Source organism: Lathyrus oleraceus, chromosome 6 (assembly GCF_024323335.1).
Source record: "Lathyrus oleraceus cultivar Zhongwan6 chromosome 6, CAAS_Psat_ZW6_1.0, whole genome shotgun sequence".
NCBI lineage: Eukaryota > Viridiplantae > Streptophyta > Magnoliopsida > Fabales > Fabaceae > Lathyrus > Lathyrus oleraceus.
This window is the reverse complement of record NC_066584.1, coordinates 314,619,704-314,643,716: the sequence shown is the minus strand read 5'-3', so window position 1 is coordinate 314,643,716 and position 24,013 is coordinate 314,619,704. Positions and strand designations below refer to the sequence as shown.

The 24,013-nt window shown below is 37.7% G+C and overlaps 1 protein-coding gene across 2 annotated transcripts in view; it reads left to right on the top strand.

The window, feature by feature from the left end:
* Positions 1 to 24,013, top strand: part of LOC127098336 (protein CHROMATIN REMODELING 20) — a 33,333-nt gene that overhangs the window by 7,646 nt on the left and 1,674 nt on the right. For both annotated transcript variants that reach the window (XM_051036897.1, XM_051036896.1), the window contains exons 9-24: positions 1,402 to 1,485; positions 1,791 to 2,239; positions 2,716 to 2,806; positions 2,887 to 3,102; positions 3,632 to 3,751; positions 9,561 to 9,727; positions 15,795 to 15,936; positions 17,923 to 18,072; positions 18,156 to 18,211; positions 18,296 to 18,599; positions 19,672 to 19,807; positions 20,012 to 20,073; positions 20,701 to 20,927; positions 21,527 to 21,730; positions 22,720 to 22,798; positions 22,883 to 23,151. In XM_051036897.1, the coding sequence (XP_050892854.1) occupies positions 1,402 to 1,485; positions 1,791 to 2,239; positions 2,716 to 2,806; positions 2,887 to 3,102; positions 3,632 to 3,751; positions 9,561 to 9,727; positions 15,795 to 15,936; positions 17,923 to 18,072; positions 18,156 to 18,211; positions 18,296 to 18,599; positions 19,672 to 19,807; positions 20,012 to 20,073; positions 20,701 to 20,927; positions 21,527 to 21,730; positions 22,720 to 22,798; positions 22,883 to 23,151 (2,756 nt within the window). The remainder of the gene's footprint in view (positions 1 to 1,401; positions 1,486 to 1,790; positions 2,240 to 2,715; positions 2,807 to 2,886; positions 3,103 to 3,631; positions 3,752 to 9,560; positions 9,728 to 15,794; positions 15,937 to 17,922; positions 18,073 to 18,155; positions 18,212 to 18,295; positions 18,600 to 19,671; positions 19,808 to 20,011; positions 20,074 to 20,700; positions 20,928 to 21,526; positions 21,731 to 22,719; positions 22,799 to 22,882; positions 23,152 to 24,013) is intronic.

Genomic DNA, 24,013 nt, shown 5'->3' with positions numbered 1-24,013 from the left:
TGAACTAATTAATTTGCTTACGTATTTGCATGGTTTAACTGTCCTTGTTCAATGCAAGTATTTATGGTACAAATTTTTGTGAGGTTTCCGAATTCTTCCGCCCTTTGTTTTTCTTCTTTATCAATAGTCTTCTATATAAAAGCTGCCATTCTGATAATTACTTCAGGTGCTCCTTATGTTCTCAGATCTGTCTTTATGGTGCAAGCACAATACTATAAATTTATCATAATTTGTTTCAGTTACCTTACCCTCTTAATTGTCAAGTTGGTTTTGATTTTTGACATTTGTAGCTTGTTTGTTTTATCGAGAGGTTTTGAAAGCCATGGATCTGAGAGATCTAACAAATGGGGGTCATGAATTTTTAAATAATAAATATTAGAGTAAAAAACTATCATAATCTATGATGCATAGGTACGGGTACGGTACCCGGTGCGGGTACCGGTTCTGGAACCGGTATGGAATACGACATTTTTGTAAAAATTAAGGTAGGTGTACGTTGATAAAAAGGTTTTTTATAAAACGATTGAGTAGAGAACTAAATTGTTCGATTCACAACAAAATATCACTATAAAAGCTTTTAGAAAATTAAAAATAGTGTTAAGATACAATAACAAAGAAATTAAATACATAAATATACTAGACTGATATATGCGAAAACCACAAATTTCACTCAAAATCGAATAATGAGAAAAAAGAAGTACCTTGAGTACGGTACGTGTACCCGGTACCGGTAATTCACCATTTTAGAAGTACGCATAGCATAATCTTTTTGACAAAAATTTAAAAATTTAACTAAATAATATACGATAGTGTGTATATATACATAATAGTTAAATAATGTACTAATTCATTTATAATACAATATTATAATTGCAACAGTATAATATATGGTCTGTGTGTACTAGTATCCCAATCTGGCCAGGCGGAACCCAATCTGAGTAGATGGAACCAACTTCACCCAGTATATGTTGATCGGGGTAGGTGGGATAGATCTAGCTTCCACGCATTCTATCCGTCCCCGCATTGTGGTCAAAATAAGAAAAACTTGTTTTGGTAATAAACAACTGTGTCGGGAAGCATACATGTTTCATTGCTTTTAATTTTTTTAAAACCGAACACGCTCTCGGCCTTTTGAATTATGAATTTGAACCAACAACAATAACAAACTAAGCCTATTTCCCCTAGGTAAACTCAGCTACATGGATTAAATCACGCATAGTGTTAACATATCTGCATAGTCAATAATCACACTCTGATATTAGAACTTGTACCCAACTGATGTATTATATTCATCATGGAAAATAGAGGCATTCCTTGTTAATTAATGTTTTACATATCTGTACATTTTCAAATTCATGCTTAGGAAGCTTATCATATTTTCTTCTGCTTTTTCTGTGACAGGTCAACGAAGAGGATGATGCAATTGTTGATAGGAAGCTTCAAATACGTTTGAAACATAGGAGGCATCAAAAGAAAAGTAAACTGGTGAGTTTTAGGATGATTCTCCTTTTCCATTTGCTTGATCCAGAAGCTGTAAGATAATACTCTATGTCCTTAGCGGAGGATGTTGTCATTTGTAGTTTTATTTATGTCTCATGCAAATGATTATTTGGATGTTAAAAACACAAATCAATAGTTTTATGTATAGAGCAGATAAAAGTGGTTCTTGATTTTCATAATTCGGTGTCAGCACCAAATTATAGGAATACATTTAGCTTCTTGTCTGAGTCAATTTGGTTTATTTCTTTATACATAAGCATATCCTGTAATTACGTTTAAATGTAATTCAGCGAGAAACAAGCACACCTATCCAGTCGATGGAGAGCAATGTACAGAAGCCTTCATCCGTCGATCAATTTAATCTTGATAGGAAGGAAGGATCTCGAGTTGAAGGGGAAGTTGTGTATGACAATAACAAGGTTGAACATTTGAATATGGAGGCTGATAAAATTAAAGGTTTTGATGCCAGTTTTCATGTTGACAATGAAACGCCTATGGGAGATGATAATTTGTCAGATCCTCCCAAATCTTCACTGGGTGATGTTATTGAACAGAGAGGAACCAAGCGTCCAAATGATGGTGAGCTTGATGCTGATAACAAGAAGTACCGGACTGATATCATCATCAGCGACGATGATATACCCGTTTCCAGTTCTGGCAGTAGTGATTCAGATAGTTCAGACGATTCAGATGATTCAGATTCAGATTCAGATTCAGAGATAGCACCGGTTTCAATAAGGTGAAGTAATTGTTATAGAAAATTTATTATTGCACCCAATGTTAATCTTTTGATTCAAATTCCTATAGCTTGGATAAAATTCCTTCAACATTTTTGCATAGTAATCATGATCTACATGACACTTTTCATATTAAGGTAGCTGATAATCTTTTGAACTGCATGTGATTTTCTCCAATGCCTAGTTCTACGATTTTTCTATTAAGTGCTTGAAAATTGTGATTCTTGACATTCTTATAGTTGATACGTAGCACTTCATGATACTGGCTGATTGACAGTGAGGCTTACATGTATACATTTAATTTCTTGGATCATCTGTAACTTTCTCATTTAAATGAAATCTTGCAAATAAGATCTTGAGGTTTACATGTTTTCTCGCTGTGCTAATTTAAACTTGTTTTTGCACAGACTTTAACTTAAATCACCAATAATCTCTGGTTGAGTTGTATTCTTTATCACATCTTGTCATTTTTTTCCAGCACTAAACGAAGACGCAAAAAAAAGATTAGGAGGATACTTGATGACACTGAATTAGGAGAAGAGACAAAAAAGAAAATAGCCATTGAAAAGGTAACTTTTTCAATGAGGTATTTGTTTTGTCAAAACTGGATTTACCAGTCCAAGTTATTCATTACTCTCTACTTTTGTAGGAACGTCAAGAACGCCTGAAATCTTTGAGAGTACAGTTTTCTGCTTCATCATTTGACAAAAGCTCGGCTGGCTGTAATGGAAGTTCATCTGAAGGTGCAAGCGTTGAAATTCTTGGTGATGCACTGGCAGGTTATATAGTCAATGTTGTGAGAGAAAAAGGTGAAGAAGCGGTTAGAATACCACCGAGCATTTCAGCTAAGCTGAAGACCCATCAGGTTATTTAACTTATGGACTGTTGCTTTTTCTTTTCCCCGTGATTTAAATATAACTTCCCTTTCTTTCTTGATATTTTCACTGTACGTAATGTTGTTAAATAGTGGCTATAGCGACACTATAGCGAAATTTAAACAAATCGCTATTGTTCCATGATACAGTATTTAGTACAAATTATTGTCAAATGGCGGCTATTCCTTTAATTAAAGAATGATATGATCAATGTTAGAGATACAGCTGTCATGCCTAACTAGATGTATCTCTGACAGTAAACAATAATGAGGGGGAATTAAAGATATAAACTGATGTTAATGATAATAGTAAATATTCTATCAGATATTTTCTACATGGAATAAATAGGAAGATACATGGGTTGAGGGAGCCTTCAGAATTTTATATATTCAGCGAATAGAGCAGTGACTCTATTCTCTTCTATTCTTGTTCTTCACTAAAATTTTGTTATTCTTTTCATTTGTTTCTATCAATATTTCCGATTCTTTTCCTGGGTTCTTAACAGTTTTATATCTGCAGATTACTGGAATAAGATTCATGTGGGAAAATATAATACAGTCAATCAGAAAAGTTAAGTCTGGAGATAAAGGTCTAGGGTGTATTCTAGCTCATACCATGGGCCTTGGTAAAACATTTCAGGTATTGCACTCATTCTCTGAGATTTTAATATGTGCATATAATTGAATTCTGAATTCTTGTTTTTAGAAAATATACGTTGCAGTCTACGTATCTTTTGTGAAATTGATGATAATGTACAGTTCTTGCTTGAGCATGCATTTTCTTGTTTATTTTTTCTTCTCATTTGTTATTTTATTTTATTTTAATTATCATGACAACCTTTTGTAACTCATGAATCATAATAATCTGTATTTTGTGGATTGAGCTTTAGATTAAGTTGAACAAATATTATCCGACAATGTCACTTCTGTTCAGAATGTTGTGGGCATGTGATAGGAATGAATCGGACCCCACAAGTGATGATGGGGATGTGTTAGTTAACAAAGATAATTTTGGGCCTAAACAGTGGAGGGTATATGTGAGAAAGAATAAGAAAGGCCCAGTTAATTAGTATTCTCCAAATAAATAGGAGTCTTAGTTAGTTTGTTAGTATTTCCAAATAAATAGGAGTTAGTTATTATTCCCCATATAAATAGGAGTGTATGGGGCAGTAGCTAGGCATGCAATTATTTTCTGTTTTTCATATTAGGGTTTGGGCAGTGAGATAATTGTTTTCTCTAACTGAGGAGCAGTAGCTCTGGAACTTCTTTGTTATTTTCATATTCATTAATAAAATAATTTCCTCCATTCTATTCTACCTTTCCTCTGTTCTATCAATTGGTCCGACCTGCTGTGTTCATGCAAACCAGAATGGCAGAGAGAATTACTGCAGTTGAGGAACGTTTGGGACGTGTCGAAACTAGTATTGAGGATTTGCGTACTTTCATTGCGGCGGAGATTCAACGGGCGATGGTGAACCGTGAATCACCTCAGTCAAGCGGTACAACGGTTACCTCACCGTTGGATGAGTTTCGTTTGTCCGCAAAGAAGGTGGAGTTGCCAGCATTTACCGGCGACGATCCGGTGGCGTGGATCACTCGTGCTGAGACATACTTTGAAGTACAAAGAATCTCTCAGGATGTTCGTATTCAGTTGACAAAGTTAAGTATGGAAGGCCCTACTATCCATTGGTTTAACCTATGGCGTGATTCAACAGAGGAATTGTCATGGGAGAACCTCTGTGAAGCAATGATGGCAAGATTTGGAGGAGGGCGTTTGGAGAACCCCTTCGAAGAACTCAAGGATTTGAAGCAATCGGAGACGGTGGAGGATTACATCGCCGAATTTGAATTGTGTTCATCTCAGTGTGGAAGGTTACCAGAACAACAATTTCTGGGCTATTTTATTGGTGGTTTACGTCACGACATCCGTTCTCGGGTAAGAACATTCAAGCCGCACAACCGGTATGTGGCGATGCAATTGGCACGTGATGTGGAACGTGAATTTGCTGAAAATTCAGGTCATGGATCTGGTTCACGTTACAAACCGGGTCATGGCTCTTGGACAAAATCTCAAAAATCTAATTGGGCTTTTCGCGAAGGGGAAGGAAAGGGATCTGCAATTCAGACCCAGACAAATAACTATTTGGGCAAAACGCGGACTGGTTCGGGTTCAGGATCTCAAACCGGGTCAACGCGCCCTACTAATTCTACAACATCTTCTCGCCCAAATTTAGGTGACAATTTGCGCCGTCATTCTCGTGGTGTCCGCCATCTACCAAGTGCAGAGGTTAATGAGCGTCGTGCGAAAGGACTCTGTTTTCGTTGCAACGAACGATGGGATCCTCTCCATCAAGGTGCAACAAAACAGTTACGATTGATTATCTTGGGGGATGGTGAAATTGTCAACGATGAAGGAGAGATTGTCGTGTTAGAGGCTGAGTCGGAAGAAGAGCTCACACAAGAGGAAGTAGAATGTAAAACTATGGGACTGTTTGGTGTATCCACTAATCTAAACCAGGTCCGGACGATGAAATTGGAGGGATGTTTACAAGGTGCATCTATTCTGGTTCTTATTGACAGTGGAGCCACACATAATTTCATATCCCCTAAAGTGGTGGAAACCCTCGGATTGCCTATGGTGCCTTCTAATCCCTTGGGTGTTAAGTTAGGAGATGGTCACCGTGTCCTAACTAAGGGTAGATGCAATGGAATTCAGCTGAACGTGGGAGCGGTGCAGATTTGTTTTGATGCTTATGTACTGGAGTTAGGAGGTGTGGATTTGATTTTGGGAGTTGTGTGGCTGGAAACTTTGGGGAAGGTGACCATGGATTGGAAAGAAATGTCTATGGTGTTCAACCATAAGGGCAGTAAGGTGAAATTACTTGGTCAAGCTGTAGATGATACGATGGCTACATTCCAAAGCATCATCACTCCTTCTCGAATGATAGCAGGCTGTGAATGGCCTACCTTGATGGAGGTGCTAGGATCACCGCTGTCACGTGTCTCTGATCATCAGACTAAGGAGTTGGGAGGACTGTTGGATCGTTTTGTTATTGTGTTTAAAGAAATTCAGGGTCTTCCTCCGGCAAGAAACACTAGCCATTCAATTGAACTTTTACATGGTGCTGGTCCGGTAAGTGTGCGGCCTTATAGATATCCTCATTTACACAAGGATGAAATTGAAAAACAAATTCAGAGCCTAATGCAACAAGGGGTGGTGAGAAACAGCACCAGCGCTTTCTCTAGTCCCGTCATTTTGGTCAAGAAGAAGGATCAATCTTGGCGGATGTGTGTAGATTATCGGGCACTCAACAAGGTAACAATTCAAGACAAGTACCCTATTCCTGTTGTAGATGAATTGTTAGATGAGTTACATGGTTGTAGTTATTTCTCTAAGCTCGATCTTAAATCTGGTTATCATCAAATCCGTATGAAGGAAGAGGATATTCATAAAACGGCTTTTCGGACTCATGAGGGTCACTATGAGTTTTTGGTAATGCCGTTTGGCCTCACCAATGCTCCCGCAACCTTTCAATCGGTGATGAATGCAATTTTCAAGCCCTTTCTAAGGAAGTTTGTCCTGGTTTTTTTTGATGATATCCTTGTATACAGTAGGAGTTGGGCTGATCATTTGCAACACTTGGAGGTGGTTCTTAATATTCTGAAGCAGCATCAGTTTGTGGCAAACCGGAAGAAATGTACCTTCGGTCAGCACCAAGTAGAATATTTGGGCCATGTCATTTCCAAAGCAGGGGTTGCTGTTGATCCTGCCAAGGTTAGCAGTGTGTTACAATGGCCGATTCCTAAGAATGTTAAAGGAGTGCGAGGGTTTTTGGGGTTAACTGGTTATTACGGAAAGTTTATAGCCAACTATGGAAAAATTGCTAAACCCTTGACAGAATTGACAAAGAAGGATGGTTTTAGCTGGAATGCGGCAGCGGCTGAAGCTTTTGAGAAATTAAAAGTAGCTGTTACAACTGCCCCAGTTTTAGCCCTGCCTAATTTCAAGGTTCCATTTGAAATTGAATGTGATGCCTCAGGAAAAGGAGTTGGTGCAGTGCTGTTGCAATCAAAACATCCCATTGCATATTTTAGCAAGGCTTTTGCATCATCGAGGTTATCCAAATCTGCCTATGATAAGGAGTTAATGGCTTTAGTGTTAGCTATTCAGCACTGGAGACATTATTTGTTAGGAAGGAGGTTTGTGGTTTATTCTGATCAAAAGAGCCTAAAACACTTGTTGCAACAACGAATTACTACGACAAATCAGCAAGAATGGATGGCTAAGTTGTTGGGTTTTGACTTCGAGGTGGTGTATAAGGTGGGAGTGGAAAATAAGGTGGTTGATGCTTTATCTAGACAACACGAGGACGCAGAGTTGCAAACTATTAAATCCTACCCTATTTGGCAGCAGAGCAGCCAACTGCAACAAGAAGTATCAAATGATCCTTTGCTTAAAAATATTGTGGAGGCTATTCAAAAGGATCCTAATGCTAAACCTGGTTTTGCTTTAAAAGGCGGCATATTATTCTATAAAAATAGGTTAGTAATACCTGCTAGCTCACCACTTATTGAGGAGTTACTCAAAGATTTTCATTCGTCTCTGAGTGGGGGTCACTCCGGCTACCTACGCACTTATAGGAGAATGGCAGGAACTTTATATTGGCAAGGGATGATGCGGAGGGTGCAAGATTTTGTGAAAGCTTGTGATACTTGTCAACGACAAAAATATGCGGCAACTACTCCTAATGGATTACTACAACCTCTTCCTATTCCGGTTTTGGTATGGAGTGAGATATCTATGGATTTCATTACTTGTTTGCCAAAAAGTAATGGATTTGAAGCTATATTGGTTGTTGTGGACCGTCTCTCCAAATACAGCCATTTCATTCCTCTTAAACATCCATTTACTGCTCGCTCAATAGCTGCTATTTTTGTGAAGGAAGTGGTTAGATTACATGGAATTCCGGAGTCTATTCTTAGTGATCGTGACCCCTTGTTTGTGAGTATCTTTTGGAAAGAGTTGTTCAAGTTAGTTGGCACGGTGCTTAAAATGTCCTCGGCATACCACCCACAAACGGATGGCCAAACAGAAGTGATTAATCGTTGCTTAGAGGCCTATCTACGTTGTTTTATTGCAGATCAACCTAAGACATGGGCTCACTGGATTCCGTGGGCAGAACTGTGGTACAATACCACATTTCATGTGTCTACAGGGTTCTCTCCTTTCGAGGTGGTGTATGGCAGAAAGCCTCCAGTGTTGGTGCATTTTTTAGAGGGCGAAACCAGCGTAGAAGCTGTAGCGCAGGAGTTAAGGGACAGAGATGAGGCGTTGCGTCAATTGAAAACTAATTTACTCAAAGCCCAGGAGCACATGAAATACCAAGCTGACAAGAGACGCAAGGATGTGCAATTTGAGGTTGGTGATTGGGTTTTCCTCAAATTACGTCCTCATCGACAAAACTCGGTTGTGCAAAGAATCCATCAAAAACTGGCCCTTAGATTTTTCGGACCTTATCAAATCATGAAGAAGATAGGACAAGTAGCTTATAAGTTAAAGTTACCACCAACATCTAAAATACATCCTACCTTTCACGTGTCGCAATTGAAGAAAGCGGAGGGAAACTATACTACTACGACTACTGCTCAGCTACCTATCAGTTTAGAGTCAGAAAAAGGGGACATTACTCCGGCCAAGGTTTTGTCATGGAGGGATAAGTTCGATGGTGGACAGCACAAGAGAGAATGGTTGATTCAATGGGAAGGGATGGATGTTGGAGATGCTACCTGGGAAGAGGAACTGTTATTGAAGAGTCAATTCCCTGATCTGCGCCTTGAGGACAAGGCTAATGTTGTAGGTGGGGGTGATGATAGGAATGAATCGGACCCCACAAGTGATGATGGGGATGTGTTAGTTAACAAAGATAATTTTGGGCCTAAACAGTGGAGGGTATATGTGAGAAAGAATAAGAAAGGCCCAGTTAATTAGTATTCTCCAAATAAATAGGAGTCTTAGTTAGTTTGTTAGTATTTCCAAATAAATAGGAGTTAGTTATTATTCCCCATATAAATAGGAGTGTATGGGGCAGTAGCTAGGCATGCAATTATTTTCTGTTTTTCATATTAGGGTTTGGGCAGTGAGAGAATTGTTTTCTCTAACTGAGGAGCAGTAGCTCTGGAACTTCTTTGTTATTTTCATATTCATTAATAAAATAATTTCCTCCATTCTATTCTACCTTTCCTCTGTTCTATCAGCATGAGTCATAGTCTTTGGCTGGATTGTTAGTCGTCACTTTCCAGACAAACCCACTTATAATTAAATAAACCCCGTTTTTTTTGTTCTAGTTCTGTGCATTTTTATTATTATTTAGGATACTTTTTCTTTCTGATTTTTCCTTTTTACTGTTTGACGATTTTGTTCTGATTACTGGTTGTGCTAAAACTTCTAGGTCATAGCTTTCTTGTATACGGCAATGAGAAGTGTTGATTTGGGTTTAAGAACTGCACTTATAGTCACACCTGTCAATGTGCTACACAATTGGCGGATGGAGTTCATCAAATGGGCACCATCAGAATTAAAGCGACTCAAGGTCTTCATGCTGGAAGATGTATCAAGGTTTGTTTGTTATTTTGTTTTGATATGGTTATGTCATCTTTAAGAGCTGTAACAATACACCAGCTATTAGTGTATATTCTAGAGTGCCATGTCATCATAACTAACTTGTAGTTAGTTAGTATGTGTGGTGTAGGTTAGTCCAGTAGTGGCACAGGTTAGGATACTTATATATATATCCTATTCACTGTAACAGAAATATAAAACAAATAGAATCAATATAATAACAGAATTCAGATCTACTCTCTCTCTTTTCTCTTCTTCCTTTCTTTCACTCTAATATGGTATCATAGAGCTTCGGTTCTATCCATGGCTAGTATTCCGGCAGCGTCTTCAACAACAGCTCCGACCACCGTGGCTACGACGGCATCCATGTCATTTCAGCTAAAAATTGCTGAAAAACTTGATGAAAAGAATTTCTTGCTATGGCGTCAGCAAGTAGACCCGTTCGTCAATGCGAACAACCTCCAAAACTATCTTTATCTTCGCGACATACCTAACCAATTTCTCACCGACGACGATCGCACAGCCAATCGCGAGAACCCTGCGTATCTCACCTGGATCACGCAAGATCAATGGCTTCTGACGTGGGTTCAATCCACACTATCGCCTTCGATTCTCTCACGCATTCTTGGATGTGTTCACTCGTACGAACTCTGGGAACGCATTCTTGCACACTTTCAAAAGCTAACACGTGCGAAAGCAAGGCAGCTACGAGCGGAACTCAGATCTACAACGTTGGAAGATAAATCCGTTGACGATTATCTGGTTCGAATCAAAGCTCTTGTTGATGCGCTTGTCTCAGTTGGAGATCCAGTTCCAGACCAACAACACATTGATGTCATTCTTGAAGGTCTTCCTCAAGATTTCGCATATGTTATTTCTGTGATTGAAAGTAAATTCGACTCTGTGCAACTTGAAGAAGTGGAAGCTCTTCTTCTAGCACATGAAATGAGGTCTAACAAATACAAGAAAGAATTGCAAATGGAGGTAGCTGCTTCAGTGAATCTCACTCAAGCCAATCCTCAAACTGAAACAGAGGTTTCCAATGCCAAGAATACTGAACAAGCTGTTAATTCAACCTTTTTCTCAAGAGGAGGTCGTGCCGTTGGTCGTAGTGGAGGACGCATCCGTGGAAGAGGCAGGCTCAGCAACATACAATGTCATGTTTGCTTCAAGTATGGACACCTTGCTGTCAACTGCTACCACAGGTTTAATCAGCAATTTCAACCTCATATACCTGCTGATTTTCAATCTATGAATCTGCAAAATTTCTACAATCCCTTTCAACCTATTGGTGGACCTCAATTTGCTCTGCAGGTGCCTAACACTTGGCCTCGTCCAAGCTATCAACCAAGACTTGCACCTTTACCCACTCCTCAATCACCATTCGCTCCTAATGCTATGATTGCTAACACTGGCTCAACTCCAAGCAGTTCTTGGTTTCCAGACTCAGGGGCTTCTTTCCATGTCACCAACGCTTCTCAAAACATACAGCAATCTACACCCTTTGAAGGTCCTGATCAGATCTTCATTGGTAACGGTCAAGGTTTGCACATTCACTCTTCAGGCTCATCATTCTTTCCATCTCAATCTCAACCTAATACATCTTTGGCTCTCCATAATTTACTGCATGTTCCTTCCATCACAAAGAATCTCATCAGTGTCAGTAAGTTCTGCCTTGATAACAATGTATTTTTTGAGTTTCATTTTGACATATGTTATGTCAAATCTCAGGCTTCCAATGAAATTCTGCTCCAAGGTCGTGTAGGAAAAGATGACCTATATCAATCTCCTCACCTTCAGCTCCTCAAGTCTCCTATAACAAACCAAACTGCTTGTCTTACCCTAACCTCAAGTGCTCCTGCTCCTGTTTCCAGCCCTAGTTCCAACACCAATGATAGGGTTTCCCCTTCTAATCAAAATGTATCTGAAAATAATTCATGTAATTCTCATTTTACTTGGCATTTACGCCTTGGTCATCCCAATTCTAATACTATGAAACTTGTTTTTGCTCAATGTAATATTCCTTACTCTAATAAAGCTAACTCCATGTTCTGTTCAACCTGCTGTATGGAGAAAACTCATAGATTGCATTCCCCTCAATCACAAACACAATATCACTCACCTCTTGAATTAATTTATAGTGACCTTTGGGGTCCAACTCCAGTCAAATCCTCACAAAAGTTTACCTATTACATCACCTTTGTTGATGCATATACAAGATTCACTTGGATCTATATGCTTAAAACCAAATCTGAGGCATTAACCACCTTCAAACAATTCAAAGCCATGGCTGAATTGCAATTTGGCTTTCCTATTAAATCTGTTCAAACTGATTAGGGTGGTGAATTTCGCCCATTCACAAAGTTTCTTAATGATCTTGGCATCATACATCGTCTGATTTGTCCCCATACTCATCACCAAAATGGTGTGGTTAAGCGAAAGCATAGGCACATTGTTGACCTTGGTCTCACACTTCTTAGTCATGCCTCTCTTCCTCTCAAATTTTGGGACCAGGCATTCTTAACTGCTGTTTATCTTATTAATCGCCTACCAACCATGTCTCTCAATCAATCAAAATATACCCTATGCTGTCCTGTTTAACCAAAATCCTGACTATAAATTTCTTAGGGTGTTTGGTTGTGCTTGTTTTCCCTTACTGCGCCCCTATAATTCTCAGAAATTTAATTTTAGATCACATGAGTGCCTCTTTTTAGGGTACTCCACAACTCACAAAGGTTACAAATGTCTCTCACTAAGTGGCAGAATGTTCATTTCTAAGGATGTCCTTTTTAATGAATCAAAATTCCCTTATCATGACTTATTTCTCTCCACTCCATCTTCCTCCTCAACCTCTATTCCGTCTTCCTCCTCATCCACAGTCACTCTCAACACCCCTGTTCTACCTACTGGTCCTCCTCCTACTGAGGTTTCCATGGCCTCCAGCTCTTCTTTTTCCTATTCCAGTCCTGGTAACAATTCTGTTGCCCCTGTGTCATCTCCCTCTGCACCTACTGGCCCTGTTTCCACTCCATCTCCTCCTTCCATGATTAATTCTCCATCCAATGCCTCTAGTTCACCATCTTCTTCTTCAATATCTACTCCTAGGGATCCTGCCCTTCACCCTCTACCTACTAATTCGCATCCCATGACAACCAGAACTAAGTTTGGTGTCCCTTTACCTCGCCTTAATCCTTCTATTTTCCTTCTTTATTCTGAGCCTAAGAGTGCTAAGGTAGCACTCCAAGATCCTAAGTGGTTTGCTGCTATGCAAGAGGAGTATGATGCCTTAGAAAGAAACAAAGCCCGGTCATTGGTACCACTGCCTCCTAACAGACAAGCTATAGGATGCAAGTGGGTTTTTCGTGTCAAGGAAAATGCTGATGGGTCGGTAAATAAATACAAGGCTAGGCTTGTTGCTAAGGGGTTTCATCATGTCCATGGGTTTAACTTTAATGAAACTTTTTCCCCTGTTATCAAACCTATAACCATTTGTATTATTCTCACATTGGCTCTCACTTACAAATGGCCTGTACAACAGCTGGACATCAATAATGCGTTTCTTAATGGTTTCCTTGACGAAGAGGTTTATATGATGCAACCTTCTGTATTTACATCAAACAACTCATCCTTGGTATGTCACCTACACAAGGCTCTTGTATGGCCTACAGCAGGCCCCAAGACAGTGGTTTGAGAGACTCAAAACAACCCTTTTGTCCATTGGTTTTCTGAACAACAAGTGTGACACTTCTCTGTTTATCTACAAACACCAAAGTGCTGTTGTCTATATGCTGGTTTATGTTGATGATATAATCATCACAGGTAACTCTACTGCTCTCATTCAGCAGGTCACTCAAAAGCTTCATCATGTGTTTGCTCTCAAGCAACTTGGGGACTTAGATTACTTTCTTGGCCTTGAGGTAACGAAGTTGCCTAATGGCAATATGCTTCTCACTCAATCCAAATATCTCAGAGATTTGCTTATCAAAACTGACATGTGTGACTCCAATCCTGTTGCTACTCCTATGGCTTCCACTACCAAACTCACCAAAACTGGTTCCGTTGCCTTCTCTGATCCCTCCCACTACAGGTCCATTGTAGGGGCCCTGCATTATGCCACCATTACTCGTCCTGAGATCTGCTATGCAGTTAATAAAGTGTGTCAGTTCATGGCACACTCCTTGGATTCTCATTGGCTTGCTGTTAAACGCATCCCGCATTATCTTAAAGGCACCGTTTCCTCTGGGTTGTTATTCACCCCTGCTTCCCCTGCTTAACCTTTCCCTCTTCAGGCCTATAGTGATGCGGACTGGGCTGCTGATCCCGATGATAGAAGATCCATTTTTGCGTCAGCAGTGTACTTAGGCCCTAATTTGATCTCTTGGTGGTCCAAAAAGCAAACTGTTGTTGCTCGTTCCAGTGCAGAGGCAGAATATCGCAGTTTAGCACAATCAACAGCAGAGGTTTTGTGGGTTCAGACACTACTAGCAGAGCTGAAGGTTCCATTTACAATTCCAACTATTTTCTGTGACAATCAGAGTACTATTGCTCTGGCACATAACCCTGTTCTTCATGCAAAAACCAAACACATGGAGATTGACCTCTTCTTTGTAAGAGAAAAGGTCCTCAACAAGTATCACTGTTTGCCATATTCCAGGTCTTGACCAAAAAGCTGACATCCTCACGAAACCTCTCTCAAGTTCAAGATTTCTGGAGCTCAGAAGCAAGCTCAACCTATCTGCCTCAAGCCTGACTTTGCAGCCACCTTGAGCTTGTGGGGGAGTATTAGTGTATATTCTAGAGTGCCATGTCATCATAACTAACGTGTAGTTAGTTAGTGTGTGTGGTGTAGGTTAAGTCCAGTAGTGGCACAGGTTAGGATACCTATATATATCATATTCACTGTAACAGAATCAATACATAACAGAATTCAGATCCTTCCTCCCTCCCTCCCTCCCTCCCCCCCCCCCCCCCCCCCACCCCCCTCTCTCACACACACACACACACTCACTCACTCACACTAGCCAAGCCAAGTTATAATATTTGGTTCATAACTAGATATTACGACACTTCGATTTATTGTAAATAATTATATAAAACTTACATTTTTAGCATGCATAAGGTCCGATTCATGTATTTTCTGCATTTTATTACCTTGATTTTTTCCATCAACTACTCTGTTTCAAATTTTGATAATTGTCGGAAAGATAGTTATAGTCATACTAGTTTTTATTAATTTCAGAGACTTAAATTTGTTGGACTGTTAGTTTGTTGGTCTATGAGGGGTCGGTTCTGTTATGACAATTTGATTAGTTATTGTTTTCTGATTCTGTTATAATCAACTGCAACAGTTTCCATCGATAATATGTGACTTATTAAGAGCTCATTACCGAGTTCATCACTTTTTGATTGTTTAGTTATGGCTCTGTCTGACTGTTTCCCACCTGTACCTTAATAACTGGGAGCAGTACATAGCTTGTCCCGAACTTGATCCCAAGACTCAAGACTGTTTTTGCTCTTGAGCAATCGGGTTCTCTGAAGTACTTAATTGGATTGAAATGGCGGTTTGCTGCACTCTCAGGGAAAGTATGTTGAGGATTAGCTGGCTGAGGTTGAAATAGGGGGAAACCTACGGTTTCTTATTTCTAATCCCTCAAGGTTGCAAACTCTTCAAGTGTATCATGGAGATTACATGTCAGATCAGTAGTTAGTAAATTTAGTGGCCCATTCAAAACAGTCCCATGTTGGGATTAAATCTCAGTGAAGGATTTTTTAATTGTGTTCGTCTCTTGAAATTTTCAGGACCTGTTACTAAACAAATTTTGTGAGACTGTTTTATTTGCACTCTAGTTCTGTATGAATAGACATAACACAGTGTGTTTATTTCCTTGAAAATTCTGGATGACTTCATGCCAGAGTGAGTTGATGGATATCTTTGTTAAAGCGAATTTCTGCCTCCATTATTTCATTATTTGAGATCTCTGAATTTGCCTCGTCCCCTTAGATGATTTTTTCAGCCAATAACTTATCCACCCTACATCTTGCTGATACAATTTCCTTTTCCCAGAGATAGGAGGGCACAATTGCTTGCAAAATGGAGAGCAAAAGGTGGTGTATTCTTAATTGGCTATACCGCTTTCCGGAATTTGTCTTTTGGAAAGAACGCGAAAGACCGGGAGACAGCCCGAGAAATTTGTCATGCTTTGCAGGTAAAATGATTGAAATAGTATATCTATTCGTGTAGTTAGATGATATTTCTTATCCTGTGATGCTGGTTTTTTCTATTTTGCAAAGGCACATCTTTGGGGATTGTTGTCACAACTCTATTGATAATGATATTTACGGGGCTTAAAAATATTGGGAACAAAGTGTGCTTTTGAGAGAAATTAATTTTGTAACTTATGCACAATCTCATTTGTCGCACAAGCATATCAAATATAAGAGCTAATCAATGTATGATTAGAGATCTGGTTTCTACAATATAACGACTGCCATAATTGTTGTAATCTATGAATATCCCTACATGTGTTGTGAGACATATGCTAGTGAATCTATTGTTGTAATCTATGAATATCCCTACATGTGTTGTGAGACATATGCTAGTGAATCTAGGACCTCTCATTTCTATAAAACTCCTGCTGTGGTAGAGGGTCAGACCTAGTATGGGTTTATGACTAATTAATCGAATGATGCGAGTTGACAACTTAAACTATTGCACCTAGGCAGCTCAAAAGAGTAAATTCTAAAACAATGGCTGTCGTCTTTTTCTTGGTTTATCAAAGTAAGCCCCTAGATAGTGTTAAATACAAACATTTCTTTTAACATTGCAACAAGAGCCTTTTCCCAATAGATGGGGTAGGTTACATAAATAAAATCAAATGACTCAAAACACCCTTATTAATGGTTAAACCTATGTTTTTCTTAATCTTCTCTTTCTCCAAATATTGAACCGATACTCCATTTGATCTATCCTCCTATTTGGAGTGTGTACATTGTACGAGTCTTCTCCAAGAGAGTTGTTAACCATCCGCTATATTGTAACTTGTTATTCTTAGAATTTGAATTGAGCCTAACTCATCTCCACTAAACTGGTTTATAAGGTGATGGCTGTCCAAGCTTTATAAACACTACACAAAACATATCTCTAAGCAATGTATGTATACCCAACAACAACAACAACCAAGCCTTCTCCCACTAAGTGGGGTTGACTACATGGATCAACTTCCGCCATAATGTTCTATCCAGAACCATAGTTTTACCTAAATTGTTAAGCTCAAGATTTTTGTTAATAATTTCTCTTATAGTTTTCCTAAGTCTTCCTCTACCTCTAACTATTTGACCCCTCTCCACCAGATTTACTCTCTTTACCACAAAATCTAAAGGTCTTCGCTCTACATGTTCAAAGTACCGAAGTCTATTCTCCACCATTTTTCCTACTATAGGTACTACCCCAACACTCTTTCTAATATTGTCATTTCTTATCTTATCATGTCTAGTCTTACCACACATCCAACGTAACTTCCTCATCTTTGCTACGCTTACTTTATTCTCGTGTTGATTCTTAAGCGCACAACATTCTGTTCCATACAACATCGCAAGTCTTACGGTTGGCCGATAAAATTTTTCCTTCAACTTGAGCGGTGCCTTTCTATCACATAAAATCCCTGAAGCCCTCCTTCATTTCAACCATCCAACTTGAATTTGATGGTTTACATCCTCGTCTATTTCTCCATCGTATATGGTCTCCAACTTTTACCTCTAAGTTAGAAACGCTTCTCCTTTTGCTAAACATACATTCCATATATTCCATCTTATTTCTATTTAGGCGAAAGCCATGCGTTTCTAAAGCTCGCCTCCAAGTCTTCAACCTCTATTTTAAATCCTCCTTCGACTCTTTCAATAGGACTGTATCGTCTGCCAAAAGCATGCACATCGGTGCTAACGCTTGGATGTGCTCCGTGAGACATGGAAAGGGCAAGTGCATACGGCCACCATGGTAGAGAGACAAGCATACTTAAAAAGTGAGATAGCCACTGAACAAACTCAGTATGGAAATAGAGCCTTTCTAACATTTTTTGTTGCTTATTTTGGAATTTCAGAAGTAGAATATTGACTTTATTAAAACTGCTAAAACTTTTATTCTACTCTGTCATTTGCAATTGCATTTTTTAAAGCTTGTTTACATGTTACTGCAGGACGGCCCAGACATTCTTGTGTGTGACGAAGCCCATATCATAAAAAATACTAAGGCTGAAGTTACTCATGCCTTAAAACAAGTAAAGTGCCAGAGAAGAATTGCGCTTACAGGATCACCTCTTCAAAATAATCTCATGGAATATTATTGTGTAAGTTTGCATAACAGTTAAATTCAGAGATCAATAAGTTATTGCATACAATCTTTGACTCATCATCATTATATCTGAAATAGATGGTTGATTTTGTACGAGAAGGTTTTCTTGGAAGCAGTCATGAATTTAGAAATCGGTGAGGCTTTGATTACTCTCTCTGTTCTGATTTTTACTTTGGTTTATATTATGTACTTTTGAAAATATTTCCCTGTGTGTGCAGCTTCCAAAATCCTATAGAGAATGGTCAACACACTAATTCCACTCTGACTGATGTAAAAATTATGAACCAAAGGTCTCACATCCTCTATGAAGAATTAAAAGGCTTTGTCCAAAGAATGGACATGAATGTTGTAAAGAAAGACCTACCACCCAAAACTGTTTTCGTGCTAACAGTCAAGCTTTCTCCCTTACAAAGAAAATTGTACAAGAGATTTCTTGATGTGCACGGGTTCACTGATGTCAGGGAAAATCATGAAAAGTTAAGAAAGAGGAGTTTTTTTGCTGGGTACCAGGCATTGGCTCGGGTAAGTACACCTTTGGAAAACATGCTAAACAATTTCATTGTCTGAGAAAATTCAGTAGATATAGTGATTTGATGAGAAAAAAGAGGTGATTCCAAGTAGGAGCAATTTGATAAGAGGGAAACTATAGGAGTTAAAGAAACTAGGGTAATAAATTAGGGGAAAATTGTGAACAGTTGATTTGGGTTAAGAATTGGTTAAATATAAATGTTTGCATAGGCTAGCATTAGATTTCCCAACACTCCCTCTCACATCAGCACTTTGGGCTTGATGTGGATAATTTGGTTGGTGGCCCCATGGATAATGCTCTCATACCATGTTAGAATTTTATATTTGGTCTAATCCATTCTTACAAAACCGGTTTGTAAGGTGATATACTTTTTCAATTCTTTTTTAACGCGGGACTTGGATTTTTCTCTGTAGATTTTAATGTGGAGTCAAAGCTGTATTAAATATCATTTAATTAGTGCAGATTTGGTTTAGCATTGTACCCATCTTAGCCAGATCTTTTATATCCTTGTATTTTAGAACCTTCGGCCTCTAACTATCTAAGCTACCTTCAGTTAGTTCCATTTAATTGGCTAATTATTGGGACTCTAAATATCTCTAGCTTGATCCAGCTGTATTTTAATCAGTTAGTCATTCAATTGTTAAATGCATTTCTGTTCACTCTCTTAGTTATCATATTTCTAACATTTGGTAAAATTGCCCAGTGATTTTTGTATTAATTTTAGTATGTATTAGGTTTCAATATTGGGCCTAACTCATCTTTACAAAACCGGCTTATAATGTGTGGGGTTCTCCTCTTTATGAACTCTTATTCAATGTATATCCCCTATTAGATGAAAGATGATCTAAACATATGTTTATAAGTGAGGGCAATCCTCACTTTACAAGTCGATTTTGTAAGGTTGAGTTAAACAAACCCAAATTCTAAGTCTGATTTTTTAAAAATGTTTTAGCTTTTGAACTCAATGAATGGCAAGTGATTATTGTGTTTTTGTTAAATTATTATGTCAGCCTCCTATCTGTCTTAATATATCATGATGATAAAGAAATTTATTGTTTGTAGTAGATATGGAACCACCCTGGGATCTTGCAATTGACAAAAGAAGACAAGGACTGTGTAAGACCTGAAGATGCTGTCGAGAATTTCCTTGTTGATGATATCTCAAGTGATGAAAATTCCGATTCTAATGTACTTGCTGGAGGTAGCTATATGTTCTGGTAGTTTTTAACAAATAAAACATCAAATCTTGGCTGTCTGTTCGATGAAAGTCGTCAGCTGGCTATGAAACATGTTACTTTTTCTCTTATTACATAATAATCCATTGATTATTATTTTGAGCTTTCATTATTTTTATGTTATCTGTTCTTCATATATCTATTATTTTTGACAATTCATTACATTACAGAGAAATTGAAGCAAACAAATGATTTGCTGCAAAAGAAGGATGGTGATGGCTTCTTCATAAAGGTACTCATAGAAACAGGTTGAGTTGGTAAATGTTCTGTAATTGATCCTGAACCAGTTAATTAGATTATTTGAGTTGGTTGAGAGAAATACTATCAGCTTTTGTTATTTATAACTAAGAATACATTCAAATCATTAATGAAATCCTTTGACTATAGGAAAGAATAAGCTAACTATCCTAAACGAATAGAGATTTTCTCAACAAAACATACCTTAAATCTATACATATCTTAACAAAACCTTTCAATTTGATGAAAGAAAGCGATGAGAAGGGATTACAAAAGAAACAGATGAGAGGTTGCTGTATAATTTCATAACCAACTGAATTTCAATATATAGTATTTATGTGAAGGAAGTAATGCCTAACTGCTTCAGGAGCTATTTACTAACAGTGCTAAAAGAAAGTCAGTGTACTAACCAAAACAGAAGCTTCTAGGCTAGTGTCACATATTCTAAAACGGGGTTTGATTTAGCATACACTTATGTTGCCCGCTCTGGTTGTTAACTTGTTATTTCTTGATATTCTGATATTTCTCTGCATGGATAATAAGCTTTATCACTTGGTAAGTGATGCTTTTATCATATCACTCCTAGATTTTTAGTGATTGGTCTTAACTGACGGTTTTTCAGGGCTGGTGGAAAGATATTCTTCATGGAAAAATTTATAAAGAGCTTGATCAAAGTGGCAAAATGGTTTTGCTAATTGATATACTTACGATGAGTTCTGATGTGGGTGATAAAGTGCTGGTTTTTAGTCAGAGCATACCAACCCTAGACCTCATAGAACTTTATCTCTCAAGACTACCACGACGTGGCAAACGAGGGAAGATGTGGAAGAAGGGAAAAGATTGGTATAGGTCAGTTCATATTTTTTCAATTAGTACAACCTTCTGCTACTCTTCTTAACTTTCTGTTTTGATTTTATTTCACTGATCATATTTGTATTTGTAAATTGTATATTGTTGCTGGGAATGCATGTTTTTTTCCTTGAATACTTCCATTCCATCTGTGTGCATTGTTATTTGATTTGTTTGATGATTAAAGGTCTCTTTTCCGCTGCGAGTTTTGCTTCTTAGATGTCTTCAAATTATTCAGATTAATGTTTTATCATTTTAACACCCTTATGTATTATTTATATATTGGCAGGCCCAAATTATTAATGTATGAAAATTTTCTCATTTTTTATTTTCTGGCACATAAGTTGTAGATGCCTTTCTGAGTGGTGGAAAGATTTTGTTAATATCCCAAAATGTGAAAATTTTCACTGTATAATTTGTTTGCATATATGTTATTGCCATCCTTCTAGTTCTAAACTTATAAAAAATAAGTAATAGGACATGCTGATGCATTTGGATTTTGCGATCCTTATAAAATTTTATTTATCTAATTAGGACTTCTCTAATTTGTATGTTTTTAATGATTTCATTTATTTGAAAATGCACATCTGGTTCTCCAGGCTGGATGGAAGAACAGAGAGCTCAGAAAGACAGAAGCTTGTTGAGAGATTTAATGAGCCTTTGAATAAAAGGGTAAAATGCACATTAATTTCAACCAGAGCAGGCTCTTTGGGTATTAATCTTCATGCAGCTAACCGCGTTGTTATAGTTGATGGTTCTTGGAATCCAACATATGATCTTCAGGCTATATATCGAGCTTGGAGGTATGATCCTGCTAATTTTTTCCCTTAACTAAAATGAGATTTCTTTTGAGGAAGCATCACATAGTAGGAATAAGTTTTTGGAGGAATATTGGTAAAGTTACAATTTCCTATTGGATACAGTATTAGAAATTTCTTTGGGTGAGCAATCTTTTTGTGAAAAGGTGTTTGACTTCTATTTGGTGCAAAGCTCATTGCCTTTTTGGAAGAGTTTCCGTTTGAAAATTATTGAAGGGACTGAATAGAATTGCTCAGTTAAATTTTTGTTCTCATTTGTGTGCATATTTCATGTTTTTTAGAAAGATATCATATCCAATCTTTTTGTTTTATCTTCTTTTTATCATGATAGGATTCTGCTTTTATCCTAAAAAAAAGAAAAAAAACAAGTAATTAAATAAATAAAAAGATTGTCAAGTACTTGTCTCAGTTAATGCTAAGTGTCATAAACCAACACGCTTCTATAAGTTTAAACTGTAAGAGGGAGCTACATGAACAATATTTTTATTATATTTCTAGATAGCACAACCCTCCTTCAAGATTTTTTAGACCTGAAACATAATGGACAATGCTTAATGTACAGATCCACCTGGCACCTGCCATATGTTTGAATTCTATTTTTATTTAGAAAATTGATGAGCGATGACAATGTACTCTAGACCATTATGTCTTAATTAAGAGACTCAAGTACTATTTCAAGAACCAACTCTCCTTAAAAGCTCAAGCTATAAAGGGATGCACATTTATGGTTTTTATTAACACTAAGCCATTGTGATGTTATCTGAGAGTCATGAACCTTCCACTTTGTATTATGATCACATATATTTTACAATTCTGGTAAAACGCATTTGCTCTTGGTTTGAAGTAGTTTAATTGGTTTCTCTCTGGAAAGATCTTTAAAAGTTAGAAGGATACACATTTTGTACGATTTACAGAGTAGATTTGTTTTCATAGGCAAATAATGTTGAAATCTAAATAACGTTTCACATTTGCAGGTATGGGCAGAAAAAGCCCGTGTTTGCTTATCGGTTGCTGGCTCATGGAACTATGGAAGAGAAAATATACAAGCGACAGGTAATACAATATGATCACTTCTATTCATCATGTTTTAACTACTTAATTTCTCTAATGTATGGAATTGGTTTCAAATTTCAATAGGTTACAAAAGAGGGGCTTGCTGCTAGAGTGGTAGATCGACAACAGGTGCATAGAACCATATCTAAAGAAGAAATGCTGCATCTCTTTGAGTTTGGTGATGACGAGAATCCTGAGACTTTGGCTGAACTAAGTAAATATGATGGGCTTACTTGTGAACAAAATAATCCGATTTTGGCTGGGGATTCTCTGAAACATACTGTACCACATTCAAATGGAAACGGCTATTCTGACAAGTTAATGGAAAGCTTACTGGGCAAGCATCATCCCCGGTATGTTATCTACTTTCAACTGTTATTTGAATCAAGTCTTCTTTCATGATGATGACGACGTCTTCTTCAGTTTGCCTTTTATGGTAGTATCATGCATGTTATGATCCCCATTTTTCTTCAGTTTGCCTTTTATGTAGTATCATGCATGTTATGATCCCCATTTTTCTTCAGTTTGCCTTTTATGGTATCATGCAAGTTATGATCCCCATTTTTTTTCTTCCACTTTTAACTCTAACTTGTTTCGTAGTGAATCAGTGTGTAAAAATCAAGTTATTAACAGAAAGGGAGTGATAAGTTGGCCCGGTGGTTTGAGGGAGGGACACGGGTTGGAATGATAAAGAGGTCATGTGTTCAACTCTGCCTACTAATAAAATGACAACTAATAATTAACATTTGTCATTCAAAATAAAACAGACAGAAAGGTATTGGATTTGATTCAATCTGTAGTCTTTCATTGTAGGTCATCTTTTGTGCATGCCTTGTCCTTGGAATAGGGAAACCTTCCCTCCCTGAAAAACGTTTTCTTGTCATAATATTTCCGTTAAGAATTATTGGCCTGACAAGAGTTTAACCTTCAACATTATCACATTATTCTGAGAGACTGAGACTAGTTATTCTAAGATTAAACTTTGCTTGCAAAATATTATATAGCTACTAATTATTAGGATCAGTTTCAATTTTTATGTATCATAAATGGAATAATTTTCTGAATTACATTCTTAATTGTGACAAGTAACTTCTACTGTTTTTTATGATTTGGCCGATCCATATCATTAGATTTTAAAATATGGCTTATATATGTTTTTCCTATGATTTTTCTCTCAAAATTGTCCTTGTAATGTTTTTGGAAAAAAGTTAACTC